The sequence below is a fragment of the Mycteria americana genome, chromosome 14 (assembly GCF_035582795.1).
Source record: "Mycteria americana isolate JAX WOST 10 ecotype Jacksonville Zoo and Gardens chromosome 14, USCA_MyAme_1.0, whole genome shotgun sequence".
Taxonomy (NCBI): domain Eukaryota; kingdom Metazoa; phylum Chordata; class Aves; order Ciconiiformes; family Ciconiidae; genus Mycteria; species Mycteria americana.
Window position 1 is genome coordinate 8,837,972 of NC_134378.1, and position 14,544 is coordinate 8,852,515.

At 46.4% G+C, this 14,544-nt stretch overlaps 1 protein-coding gene across 1 annotated transcript in view; it reads right to left on the reverse strand.

The window, feature by feature from the left end:
* Positions 1-2,352: 2,352 nt before the first annotated feature.
* Positions 2,353-14,544, reverse strand: part of KCNB1 (potassium voltage-gated channel subfamily B member 1) — a 127,267-nt gene continuing 115,075 nt past the window's right edge. Inside the window, exon 2 of the mRNA XM_075517018.1 lies at positions 2,353-4,374. Within this exon, the coding sequence (XP_075373133.1) occupies positions 2,353-4,374 (2,022 nt within the window). The remainder of the gene's footprint in view (positions 4,375-14,544) is intronic.

The following is a 14,544-nucleotide window of genomic DNA, read 5'->3' on the forward strand; positions in this document are numbered from 1 at the left end:
GAGTGAAGGCAGAGTAAAAGCTAACGAACCTCAGGAACTGGCCCTGCGTAAATACTCTGGAGAGTATCGCTTGCACGCACAGGTGCCTTGAACTTATTCCGCGTACCTCCCACGTCACTCTCTGCATGGCACGAGGTCTCTTTCGCTGCCTGCGGGCTAATTCATGAGGTGGTGGCTCAGGTCTTACTCGTGCCTTCCCCAGGGTCTTGCCTCGCTGGGACACAAGGGCGACTTCTGAGCGGGTACCTCGGGCTGCGTCCCACCGCCCGGGGACGGGGTCGGCTGAGCAGAGCAGAGTTAACTCCAACACATGTACAGTTTTGTGCCAAGGAGAGACCTAACAAAGCTATCATCGTAACCCATAATAGTTCCTAAAACATATATGTGCTTATTGCTTTTGTCCGTACATGCTGCATTCACTATTACGGATTACAGACAGAAGTACTGTACAGCTTGGACGGACAGACATTTACATTCAGGACTAACCAACAGCTTTTTTTTACAATAGGAAGGAACAAAACGCAGCGGACTTGAGCGGCTCGGGGTCTTCCTCCCGCCTGTGCACCTCCACTCCCGCGTCCCGTGTCCCAGCACGTCCCCGGACCTGCTGCACGCAGATCGTTACACGCCCCGGCAGGTACTCAGAAATAGGTCAGGAAACGCTTATTGACAGAGTTATTTACAATTGAGTTTTACAGTAGAAACAGAGAACAACATAAAAGATTACCATCACAGTTATCACAGGACAGGTTGTGACTTGCTACAGGCGTGTAACAAATCACGGTCACGACAGGAGGCACAAATTAAAATAGTGCTTGGTTAAAGTGCTTGATTGTTACACTCTGCTATCCTACTCCAGCATCGCAACAACAACAACAAAAAGTCAACGTAAAGTGCTTTTCCCCCCCGAGATTAAAAACCAAAGACAAATTATTTCCTACACAATTTGACATAACTTTATTGAAACAATAATATTTTAAAAACCTAGGCTGGTGGCTGCTAGTTCTGTTCACTTAAAATGGTCAGATCTTTTTTTTTCTTTTTTTTTCTTGTTTCCTTTAAAAATGACTGGATGTTATTAAAACATCAGGCCTGATTCTCCTGTCTCTCGCAGCTGCTTCGCGCCGCAGCTTTGCAGGAGCCTCTCCTGCCCGACCTCCTCGCGAGAGAGAGCACAGCCAGGCCTGGGGCGGGTCGCTAACGAATCCCTCTTTTTGCATATTTATGTAACGCTTGCATATCTTTCACTGCGCCACTCGGGCGCAAAAAGCTTCAGACCGACCGGTTCCTCTCCTACGCCAAGGGCGAGACTTTGGCTGACGCCTCAAGTCGGCGTGCGGGTGGGAAGGGGAGGCCCGGGGAGCCGTCCCGGTACCCCCGGCACGTGCTGCAGGGGCAGCCGCAGCGTCAGCGCCGCCGCCGCACTCGGCCGTCCCCACGGGGCAGGGCAGCGAGGATCTCCCTTCCGCGGAGGGGTAGGGCGAGAGCTGAGCTCTCCTTCCAGCCCTACGCTCCCCGGCAGCGGGAAGGGGGTCTGGCTGCGATGCCCCCGGAGAGTCCTGCTTCTGCATGGCTCCTTCACACCTTCCCAGCGTGGGCTGTGGGTCCCCTGAGGGCCACGCGCTGGCCCTGGGGCAGGTATCGGTTTTTAGCAGAGGGTAAGTGCAAGTTTCACTATGTCCTAGGGGATGTTTGGAATTAGATACAAGTGGTGCAACTCACCCTGCTGATATTTCAAAAGAAAATGTCAGGTCCTACAGGATATCGTATTGTTAAACACACACAGAGCATTTTAATAATTGGTTTCTCTAGACCATTATTTGTTTTAAATGGTTTTCACTTGGATTTTCCAATAATGCAAGTGTTCCCTGTTACCTTTAGACATAATATCCATCAGAGAAAGCTGTGGATGGGGAACAGCTGCCCTGAAGCAGTGAGCATTGTGGTTTTGATAGCTTTATACCAACCCCAGCAATTTATTCCAGAGTTCAAATCTGGCTGCCTTGGCATCCTTTATGGAACTAATGCAAATCAGATGTTAATATTTCCAAAAGGAGCTCTAGCGTTCAAGGGGAATGGATGGATATTTGGTCACATTGGCTTCACTGGACAACATGAAAGGAGATCAATGTGTGATCATGATTTGCAATCCTTATTTTTGACTGATGTGGGCAACGTCTTTAGAGTTGTTTCAGAGAAGGACATTTTCACAAACCCACACTGGACCTCCCCCAGACTTTTAGAAACAGGTGGCTTGTTTCAGCCAAGTTCATGCCATGCAGAAGCTCTTTTTTTTGTGTTGACTGTAAAGACATTCCTTTAAACTTTCTGTAAGTTCTTTTGGAGCCCATCTCAGATGCTTTGATCATGTGTGTTAGCATGTCCTCCGCTGCCTGGTAATACATGGACTTCTGGGGAAATGTGATTTTCTAGTCTGACAGTCTCCTGATTGCCCTGGGTTCTTCCAGTGATACCTTCCATAGAGTAAATGCAGTTTTGCCCTATCAGCTTAGGGGAGGTGGGTAAAGCAGCAGCTTCTAGATGGTTCTTCTCTGTTCTATAAACATTATCCTTTTGCTTTAGATAGCCACTGTTTGTAACATTGTACTTGGGACTCACATTTCCAGGTGGACTTGAATCATAAAGCAGCTGACCTTCATCATCAGTGTCAGCATCTATGTATTTGTGTATACCGGCATCATGGAAGTTGAAAGCTATGGCTGTCTGCGTCTCTGGTGACTTTGGAGGTGTTCTCGCACTCGCGGTTGTGTAGATCGAGGTTTCTGGGCTCATGAGAGATCTGTCAGAGAGTAAGGAAGTATCTGTGGCAGCAGCAGCAGCTCCCCTGCTCTTGAGAGGGTCTGGATATATTCTCAGTACATTTGATGCTGGTACTAATGTGCTGGTGTCCTCTTCCATGAAGTTGACTTTCAGAGATCTTAATTTTAAAGGGTTACTGGCCTTTATGGAGCTTTTGGGACTTTCTATGGAAAAAGTAGAACGGTGGCTGCCTTCAGAGCTTGGGTTCATTTCCACAAATCTGGCACCACTCCCCTCTGGCCTGCTCTGCTCCTGAATCACGTTAATGCCACCTTTGCAGGGAAGGGTAGCGAGCGGGCTGTGGGAAAACCTCCCAGAGTCAGGGAACTCTGCCGCGCAACTTATGAAGCTGTCGATGCTGGACATGCTCCTCATGTCAATGATCCCATCAGCGCGAGTCGTCAGCAAGGGCACCATAGGGCCAGGAAGGGTTTCCATTTCTAGCTCTTCCTTTTGCTTTCCAGGTTGACTCGACTCTTTAGTATTAAGGTTTGGCTGGGACTGAGTCTTTGCCATTTTGTTATACATGTCCTCTAGCTGTTGGACATTCAGGTGCTGGGGACTTGAAGATGACCTGGCTTTTTCTGGAGATCCTTGTTCCTTAGTTTCAAAAGATTTACTAGAGCTAGTTTCAGAGAGCGTTCTCTTGGTCCACTTCCATTTGCTGGGAGATAAATGATTGTCCTGAACTTTATCCTTTTTGGCTATGCTTTCTCCGTTCTTTTCAACCACAATGTCCATGAGTTCTATACTACGGGCAAACGCATCCTTCATGTTCATGGAAACAATACTGCCATTCCTTTTTGCTCTTTCAAGAGCTTCCCTGCGCTTAATGGCTTTCTCCTGCCTCTTCTGCTCTTTGTAGAACTCAGAGAAGTTGTTGACAATAATTGGGATGGGAAGAGCAATCACCAGCACTCCAGCAATGCAGCACAGTCCTCCTACTATTTTACCTAAAAGTGTTTTGGGGTAGATGTCTCCATAGCCTACTGTTGTCATGGTGATTGTTGCCCACCAGAAAGAAGCTGGGATGCTCTTGAATTTTGTATCATCCTCGTCCTTTTCTGCAAAAAACACTAAACTGGAAAAGATCATAATGCCCATGGCCAAAAACAAGATGAGTAATCCAAGCTCATTGTAACTCCTCCTCAGTGTAAACCCCAAGGACTGTAAACCTGTTGAGTGCCGGGCAAGCTTTAGAATCCGGAGTATCCTCATAATCCGAAATATTTGGACCACTCGTCGTACATTTTGGAACTGAAGTACACTTTTATTAGATTCTGTGAGGAAGATAGTGACATAGTACGGTAAGATAGCTAGCAAATCAATAGCATTCAGCGGGCCTTTGAAAAACTTCCATTTCTTAGGCGAGGATAGGAACCGCAAGAGGTATTCCATTGTAAACCATGCAATGCACACCGCTTCCACGTGGGCAAGTTGGGGATTATCTGTGGTCTGCCCAAATTCATCCACGCCTTGTAGTTCAGGAAGTGTGTTAAGGGACAAGGCAATTGTAGATAGTACAATAAACATGATGGAAATGATTGCCAAAATCTGGAAAGGAAAGAGAAAACAGTGAGTTCATCTCAGAATATATTATGCTATCTATCACTGCCATTAACGCATGGCTGTATTTCCACTTACACATTTCAAGACTAATTTTGCTCTTAGTACACTGAAGTCAGATACCCAATGCATCCTGCGGTGATTTTATTTTGGAAGCTGCTTTAGTTATGTCAGATGCATAAAGGAGATAAAGTACCTACTTCAACTCCTGTGCCTTCATCTCTGTGTAGTCAAGGAACGCGTACCAAGCAGCTAGGATGCCGGGAGGGCTGTGCTGCAGTTCACAGCAGGAGCTTTTGATTAACTACTGATTAGGTGCCCAACAAAGCCCATCTGGACAACAGGCTTTGAAATCTAAGCAAGAAGGAACGCAATTGTGAATGCAAGATTCGATCAGAGTGATGTCCTCCATTTAATGCATGGTTACATCTGTAATTTTTGGTGCCGATGGCTAATTACAGAGATGTGCGTACAATTCTACTACATGTAAGCGTACAATTAATACACTTGTTTTTAATGACTCATCTCTAATTTGAAACTTGACGGTTGTGCAATACATTAAAACTTTACCAAGCTTTCTAAAACAGTTTGAGCTCTGAGCTACTCTACACGCGACCGACTGGCCATCCTAGCTCCTATCGCAACCAGGGGAAAGAGCAAACTCATCCAGGCAAACCAAACTGCACAACACCGAGACAGTCAAAGCAGGGCAGGTCCAACCACTGGAGAGCTCACCCGTTGTCAGCTCCTATCAAACCAGCTCTTGGGCTAAAGAGTGCAATGAGAGGAGAAGGGTCTGCAGTGAGCAGCCTCTCTAGAAACCCACATAAATCTGATCAGATCCTGGGCCACCAACTCTATGCAGAGCTGGAAAGCATGAAGTGCTAGATTAGTGTATTTGCAGCTTTCAGATGGTGTAGGCAGGCTGTCCTTCCATACCTGTTTTATATAGACGTTAATGCTATACTTTCCAGTTTCCCTAATTATATCTTCTTTTAAAGTCATTTTAGGGAGGTTTTAGAGCTGACAGACAATTTGAGGAGTGCTTTTTTCTACTAGTGAATTCTTTCTGTAGTTTGTTAATTGGGTGGGATTATATCTAGTTTCTTAGGTTACTGCCAAAATACGGCAATGATTTCAAAACACACGTATATGTGACTAACGTTTTATGTATTCATTTCGGTGTAAGCTGGCCCCTTATGCTCGCTTTTCTCCTGCTTGATACAAAAGCAGCATGAAATCAATTGTAACGTATGTGCATGATGACTAGATACACAATATTAAGCAATGAATGATAAAATGTATGACAAGAGTTCTGCATCATGAATTGCAAATCTGACACACTCCTTCCTTGCCCATATAACTAGATTTTAGGTTTCCTCACAGTGACCTTTCTCAGCCAGCCTCACAATACCAGAATATCCACAGTTACCACCTCAGGCACTGGAGAAAGAAATTCTTGCAGGGTTTCTCTTCAGCCAAGCCCAGCACAGACATCCTAACAGTGAGGAAATATTAGACTTCGGAACATTTATCCCTAAACGGACAGTCACTACAGTGGAACAAGCCTTGCTGCTATAGGAGACACAAGCAGATCCAATATGGTTCAGAAGCACTGTGGTCTTCTCAAGAAGAGCCTCACCTCTTCTCCAAAGCTGAAAGGCAGAAATGGTCTACAAAGGCTGGAAGCTTCACTTGAATTAAATTCATACAGCAAACTTAAACTATGGCTTTAGGAGAAAAGCCTATATACCTTAAAAAAATCCAAATTTAAGGATTTTTTTAAATTTTGAAATTTTGATTTCCACAAGTGTTTTAAAATCCACTTGCTGTTAAGAAAAGCCCTTCCAAATCAATGTAATAAAATAATTTACCTTCTAACTCACTAAAATGTACTATATAACTTTGATTTGTACATGACACTGCAGACCTAGTAATTTAATCTGAAGAATGAGATTTGACTAGAAATAAGAATTAGCTCCATTAAACACTCTGGTTTCATTGTCTGAATTGGATTAAATGGAAGAAGCAAACGGTGTAAATGGCCTCCTATGCATGCTCCAGTACCAGGAATTTTAGAATAGCCTCACTTTCAGTTACTAAATTGTTACCAGGAAAAATGCTGGGAAGATTCCTTTTCCTTTTTAAACAGGTTGCCTAAAAGAATGTTTGTTGTGAGCTGTGCTGTACACTCTCACAGTGCTAGCAAACCTTTTGCCTCCTCCTTGCTACCTTCCTCTTCCATAAATTTGCTGCTGAAATACGAACAACCCCACAACGACTTGTGCAATGGCGGGGTTTGCCTTGTTGAGAGACTTCTCAGGTCAATGAGCCAAAGAAGCTGTGGGAAAGACTTGGGAGGTGCGAAAAAGTAGGAAGAACCATGGGATGAAGAGAAGCAGAGGGGCGCAGGGAAAAGTGCTTGAACTGATGGCTTCAGACTCAAGAGAGTGAAATGTAAGCCAAGTGTCTCATGGCGAAGTGGGAGAGATTCAGACTTTAACTACTTCTGCAAGGTGGTTTCTTTCAAAAGACCATCTCCTGAAGCCCCCCGGTAATACTCCTGAGAAGCAGGGAGCCTCATTTGCTTTCCTAGAAGGCTCTTTCATTTTTTTTGCTGTAATTTCTTTGTTTACAGCCCAACGCTTCTGAAGGTGTTTGGGATGTTTTCAGTGGTAATTTCAAATTTTGTGCTTGGGTTTATCTCTGCCCACTATACACAGAAGGGCTTATTTGTAGACTTAGATGTACCTAGTGTGTTTTATCTCCTTCACTTTCAGTGTAAATATTAACACTCCATCTTTATTTAGTGGATGGCATCCAGCAGCAGTAATTGGTGTCAAACCTTCTGTTTCCTTTGATATACCTTCCTGCTTTGAAGATCAAGGCAATGCCAGATGAACATAAATTTAAAAACTAGGAGATCTGAGGGTAAAATTTGTTTTTGGTTAGCAGATTTAGCCATGGAGCTAAGCAATAAACAGAGAGAGACATTTATCATTTCTCCTGCAAGTTGCAGCAAGATGTCACCTGTGCTCCTAAGATACAGATTTTCCCCCTTATTGATCTACTGCAATCATACATCTTTGGGAATCTTGTCAGGCTAAGAAAAACTTCTAAATGTGAGTTGACTGTCCTCAGATATTCAAAGCACTTTTCAGTTGGAAAGTACAAAAAATGGGAAATGAAATATCTCCAGCAGGGTTTAGAGGATCCTTCTCCTTCTCTAAAGCATACCTTGTCCTGGTAGCATCCACCACCCAACAAAAACCACCCAAGGAGCAGCTGTCCACAGAAAACTAGATCCAGCTGCTGCTGCCAGGCATTAGCACTGCATTCAGTGGCACAGGGCTCTATCCCAATGTACTTACAGTCTGGGATTTCAGGTTATAAAAATCACTGTCTGTCTGTCTAATAAGGTTTTCTATCTTGGCCATACTGAACCTCTAGCTTTGCAGCTTTCGTATTTTCCACTGTCAGTAATGAGAGACAGAAAGCTGAAGGAAAGACATTTATACCACCGAGAACACCTCTAGAGATGCTCTGTGTGGCAGGCAGCCTTTTCAAACGATTCCTCGCCTTTCCTCCTTCCTTTCCTCTTCCAGGTTCTCTTCTCTTTAACAAGAAAAGCCAATGGGACAAATTTGGACTTGAGCAGGAATGATCCCTCTGCAGTGAATGAGGCTCCAGCTGCTTAGGCAAGTGGTCACTGGCAAAAAGTGCCCGTTGTCCCTGCTCCAGAGCGCTGACCCAAAATCTTGCTGCCGAGTCAGCTGCTAACCGCCGCGTGAAATGGAAGCAAGCACGGGGAGAGAGCCTCCTGCTGTAGCACTAGTTTTCATGCCTCATTAAAAAACATACAATATGGCCTTGTGCTGCTGAAAAGTTTTGGGCTGGCAATTAAAGAGCTGAGGTTGAACAGGCTCAAGCACAGAAAGGTCCCTAGAGCGCAGGCTTGGACTTGCAGAAGGAACAGGGATGGGAAAGGTAAGCATCGGGGGCCTGTTAGATTTTGTGAGTGCTGCTGAAATGTGCATATTCCTACTTATGGAGCTAGCTGTACCTCCCTTTTAGGTCTTGCTGCTGGCTTATCTGGCATATGTTGACTTGTTATGGGGGCTGGGGAAGGCACCTCCAATATCACTGCAGGCACATACAGAGCTTCTGACTTGGATGCTCCATGTCTGCAGTGGGTCCTATAAAACGCATAGCTAAAACAGTGGAAAAGCTTGCAGCCTCAAATTTGGTGGCATAGGAAAAAGATTTGGAGGTACGAAGGGCTGAAATGACTGGCCTGAGGACAGGCCACATCAGTGGCTGAGGCAGGTGAGGGAATCCATGTACTCCTGGTGCCACATCTATGAGAGCTGTTCTCCGCTGTCCTCACATGGGCTCCATTGGAGCTAATGACGGGAGCCCTGACAGGCCAGGTCTTACTGGGCAGGTATCCACAACAGAGCATCACAGACACTCCTTAAACTGCTCATAAAGCTGACAGGGTTTAAGACTAGTTTTTCCCTGCACAACTTTCAGACCATGTCTGCCAACAGATTGCATGAGAGAAGCTGTGTAGTTCCCTTCCTCTTTGCTTCTGTATTTACTCTTACATTTCACCTGTAGCAACGCACCATAAATTGTGAAATTCCCCATCAGGTACTTTTCTAGGTGACTTGCAGAGGGTATTTGATGGGCTCCTAATGACAGCACTGGCTTGCAGTGCAAGTCTCAGTATGTGTGGGCAGGATTCCAGAAAAAAACTTCTCCTCCACTAAATTGACAAAGATTTTTATTGAGTGAATCTCTGGATTGCTGCTATGGTTCCTTTGTGAAAGCTAAATAACCCAAGGACAGGCAGGGCAAGGTTTTGAATGAATTTAAAGCAGTTGCCTCGAAGTGATTAGCATGATTGTACATACATGCTGGTTATTACACATGCAAATGAGACAAGCAAGCTGATTATGTGAGTAAGTGTAGCCAGTTTGTGTGCAACTCCTGCTTCCTGAGGCAGGATGCATGTGCCATGCTTGCAAGCCACTAATCCCCACCTCCTCCAAAATCCCCCCAAAAACTAGGCAGGCAGCCTCTACCACACACCTCTCGGGAGACAGCCCCATGCAGTGGGCCTGATCCTGCTTGCTGGGTGAGAGTGGCCCCAGGGATTCATCCTTCGTGTTCGCAAGGTCTGTGCTCGTCCCTGGGGGAAGAGGGCTCCCACAAAAGCCAGCCTGTTCAGAAATTTCCCGTCTCTCTCTTGAGCTTGTGGTAGCAGCAGTCTGTGGGCAGCAAAACTGTGCATGCCACCTCCAGACAGCACAGAGCTGGGTAAGTTTTAGGCACCAGGGACTAACCCAACATTTAGGTTTGATGATATTTATTGCTTGATTATCTGTTCTTTGCACTGCTAAAGACCCTAACTAAGGTCAAGGCATAAGACTGGAGACTTTCAAGGCCATTAAAATTAATAAGAATTGGCTGTCCAAATCCCATAGATGGCTCTAAAATCTCAGTGTAAGCATCTGAGATCTATCCGCTCATGGCAACATGCCCTATACTTTTTCTGTCTTCATGCTCGGTAATGAAGCTGATATAGCAAGGAGAAGGGGTGGTGTGTGGGAGAAAGTAGGAGGGTGTTTGAATATAGATTCAATATTCTTGGAAATACGATGAGGAAATTGTTATGTAATCAAGAAGTTCAATAATGGTTTTGTCTAATGTGCTTTTTTAGCTCCATCAAGGCCTGCAGAATAAACTTGGCATCAGGACCGGGTTTCATTCATATGCTCCATTTACTAAGGGATTTTTCTTGCAGCCCCCCTGCTTCCCCAAGCAGACAATATACTTTGAGTCAGCCTGTCCAGCTCCATCCTGCCATGCCTATGCCAGCCTCTGTCTCCCCAGGCTCTGAGAAACAGGGAGCCCAGTGTATTTTGAGTGCTATCCCACGTGCTGCACAGTGCAGAAACAGATGGAGAGTTCCTTAATCTCCTCCCCGCTTCATTCTGCACGGGAATAACGTCTCCTGCTCATGGCAGCTATACACGTCTATGGTATTTATTGACAGGGATTTGTTTTAGGAAACATCTCTTCACTAGAAAATGCATATTTGTTCACTAACTGAAAGAGTTCGCAGAACATGGTCACTTCTGATGTCATGATTCTGACCATTGGGCTTGCAGGATGTTTCTTCTAGAAAATGCTGAGGCCATAACGAAATGTGACACTTGCTTTTTGGATCATGACAAGAAGTTGAGGCCAAACTTGGGAATAGGGTTGCCAGGGAAACACAGAGAACCTTTAATCTGCTTTTTCATGTGGCAGGATGTTAAGATGCAATGTAAGACCTTGAGTCACCAAAACCCTTAAGTTCCACTGATTCCTGTGGAGTATAAACCCATGCTTGGGAGTTTTCCCTGGTCTGGCACTTTACACACCACTTCTGCATTCTGCCCCGAGGGGGTCCTTGAGAGCCGCTGGCACCAGGAGATCTGCCCTCCGGAGCGGCAGGACCTCTGCGCACACGCGCTCGCTCACATCCCTGCCATGCCCCCAGTGACTGCGTCCACAGGCTATGAGAATGTAACCGCTTACGCTCTTCTGTAAGCATTACTGCATAGTATAAAATCCATAAAACAAAATCAAGATAAAACCATTTATATTTTGCTTTGGAAATATATGAGATCTTAATTTTGACATTGCCTGGAAAAGCCCATATGAATAATGGTTAATTATTTGATTTCAGTTATAGCTGTAATAATTTTATCTGTTGAGAGAGTAAGTCTATTTGGTTTAAAAGGGGATACAATACTTCTAGTGATTATATGTCAATGCTTCGTTTGCCTACAGGCACCCAGAGAGCTGCAGTTACAACTGCTGCTGACTAAGCTAAAGTGGGCAGAAAAGTAGCCTTCAGGCATGGCCGCCTGTAAATTCCTTAATGCTGTTAAGAACACGTTTAGTTGTCAGAGACCTATCAAGCCCTATTAAATGATAAATGGTGTCAGTCTTCTTTCTGAGCAAAGCCCAGATGCAAATGGTGCTTTGGAGAAGAAAATGATAAATGAATGAAAATACTGAAAAGGCAAACTTCAAAGGCATACACTGCCTTTAGACATCAGTGCAATGATAGTGCTCAAGAGAAGATGAGAGGGGAGCATCTGTCCTATTTCTGCTGCCGCTAGCATGGGGAAAATCAAAAAAGAAAGCCAACGCATGGCACATGGAAGCTCAAGTTTCTCATTTTTCTCCTGGCCTTGCCTTCTGCCCAGGAAGACTGCAGCCGCAGTGTATTGGGTTTGCGTGGCAAGGTTTTGGTAGCCGGGGGGCTACAGGGGTGGATTCTGTGAGAAGCTGCTAGAAGCTTCCCCCATGTCCGACAGAGCCAATGCCAGCGGCTCCAAGACGGACCCGCCACTGGCCAAGGCTGAGCCCATCAGCAATGGTGGTAGCGCCTCTGGGATAACATATTTAAGAAGGGGGAAAAAAAACAACCTGCGCAACTGCAGCCAAAGATCTGAGTGAGAATATGTGGGAGGAACAACTCTGCAGACACCAAGGTCAGTGAAGGAGGAGGGGCAGGAGGTGCTCCGGGTGCCGGAGCAGAGATCCCCCTGCAGCCCCTGGTGCAGGCCATGGTGAGGCAGGCTGTCCCTGCAGCCCATGGAGGTCCACGGTGGAGCAGGTGGATTTGCCCAAAGGAGGCTGTGACCCCGTGGGAAGCCCGCACTGGAGCAGGCTCCTGGCAGGACCTGTGGACCCGTGGAGAGAGGAGCCCACGCTGGAGCAGGTTTGCTGGCAGGACTTGTGACCCTGTGGAAGGGACCCAGGCTGGAGCAGTTTGTGAAGAACTGCAGCCCGTGGGAAGGACTCACATCGGAGAAGTTCGTGGAGGACTGTCTCCCGTGGGAGGGACCCCACACTGGAGCTGGGGAAGAGTGTGAGGAGTCCTCCCCCTGCGGAGGAAGGAGCGGCAGAAACAACGTGTGATGAACTGACCACAACCCCCATTCCCCGTCCCCCTGCGCTGCTGGGGGGGAGGAGGTAGAAAAAAAGCACTGCAAGGTGTCCAGCCCCGACAGCACCGGACAGACCCAAACTGTTTGCATGTCCTCCCTGCACATCCGTGCAGACAAACCTTACTGCCATCCTCAAGCCGTGGCAGCGTGCTCTGCTCAGGCCCCGCACGTCAGGCGATGTACGCTCCCAAGGAGGGCTCCAGCCATGCCATGCTGCCCTCCCCAGCCTCACCGGGGGGCTCTCTCACCAGCACTCCTACCATCACCCTACCCAGCCCTCTTGCCTGACCCACTACGTCTTCATCTTGCTCGCATGTTCCCACCCTTTGTGGTGTGCAAAATGCTGGTCTTGGAGCACAGAAGTTGGAATGGCAGTGCGGTATTGCACAGCCTGGTCTTGCCCTGGAAGAAAAGTAAAGAGACAGACCCTAATGGTGAACCCCCCCCAACGCACAGAACATCCCGCCTGCTCTTCAACCCTCTGCACCACAGCCAGTCATTAGCTGATATCAGGGTCAGGCTCCAGACCACCTACCCAGAGAAAACCTTCCCTCCAGCTTGGTGCTTCCCTTTCAGGTACATCTCCCATTCCTGCTATCTATCTTGCATTCAGGTAGACAATGGTTTGGATTCAGAAAAATAAAAAATAAACAAAAAATAATGCCTTAACTCTCGGCACTGGTGTACGCCTGGGAACTGCTCTTCAAGATGCTTTTGTGATTTTACCCTGCACCAGGGAGAGAAAATGCTCGTGATCAACTCCCACTGTCCCAAGCAGTCTGCTCAGCCTCAGACACTATTTACAGGGGATGCTGAGCTTAAAGTGTTGGTGTTTGCTGGAGTAGTTGTGGGAGGGTTTTTTTTTAATGGTTAAATTCAATCAGGAATGTGCCAAGATAGCATGAAATCAACTAAATGTAATTAAGCAAAAACTATTAGCTTGATTGCTAAACCAGTCTTCCTCTCATGAATATGCATGAAAATAATTGATATTAATTCTTTTCAAATCTGAGGCACATTAGTTCTGCATATTATAGTGTGGAATTTTTTGGAAGACTAAACCAGTTCCACTGCTGCTTTCTCACCAAAAGGTATAATTAGTTTTGCTGCAGGGAGATTTACCTAGTCATTGATACCATACTGGGTTGCCACATAGTGAGGAAATTAGAACAGAGCTCAACTGATGTTTTGTCTGCAAAAATGGTGACTTGTTTAACATTTTTTCCAGAAATGTGTTAGGAGACGTGGCAAATCCGGTTACCAGCACCAGCCACACTAATGACGTTATGAAGAGACAGGGAGGCCTGCAGGAACAGTAAATCCCTATAGATAGAAAGGCAGTGGCAATATCCTCTACCTGTTCAGTATGTTCGACGCTGGCATGGCCCTGCTGCCCGAGTGTCTGAGCATTTCAGGAGCCTGTTCCTAAGGGCTGACTTTAACTCACTGGGATCGCTGCACCTGGGCTCCTTCTGCAGGTCATGGGGGGTTTCTCCAGCAGATCTCAGAGGGCTTTTTTCCATTCACACTTGGAACAAGGGCACAAAATTTATGCTGAGGCACTTTTCTGCCTCACAAGCTGGGGGAGATGTCTCCCTTTAGGGAGACAAATCCTCCTGTGCTGCGGGTGCAGCCTTTGCCCAGGCTGCACAGCCCCAGAGTTTGCCCATACACTTGCAGCCTGGTGTAAGAGGCTCTTTGGTGACATATATTGCTCTGATGAGAAAGCCTTGGGCTCACACAAGGGATTACAGCTGTTAATTGTTTATTCCTTGCAAGTAGCCTGCAAAGAGATTGAATACTAGCACCCCTCTTTTTGCAAAAGAGACAACAGAGACCTGCAGGTGGTGGGAAACATCTCTGCAGGACCCCTCCAAGCTCTCAGCACCTTCCTACTTCTTAGTCCTTTATTCTGGTAAAACCTCTTGTTTTCCTGATCAGCTTCTCTGCTCTCCATCATGCCCACGCTTATCTTCGTGTTCGGCTGGCAGACCTTGTATCAGACAGAAGGGCTTTGATGCAGGGAGACGTGCACGTGTGGGTCCACCCTTCCCAAGCCTGGGCTCCCAAGGGTTTTCTCTAACTACAGCAGAGCATAGAGCCCTTGGTGAGGGCTTTGGCACAAAGTGAATGAAGTGTTTTAATC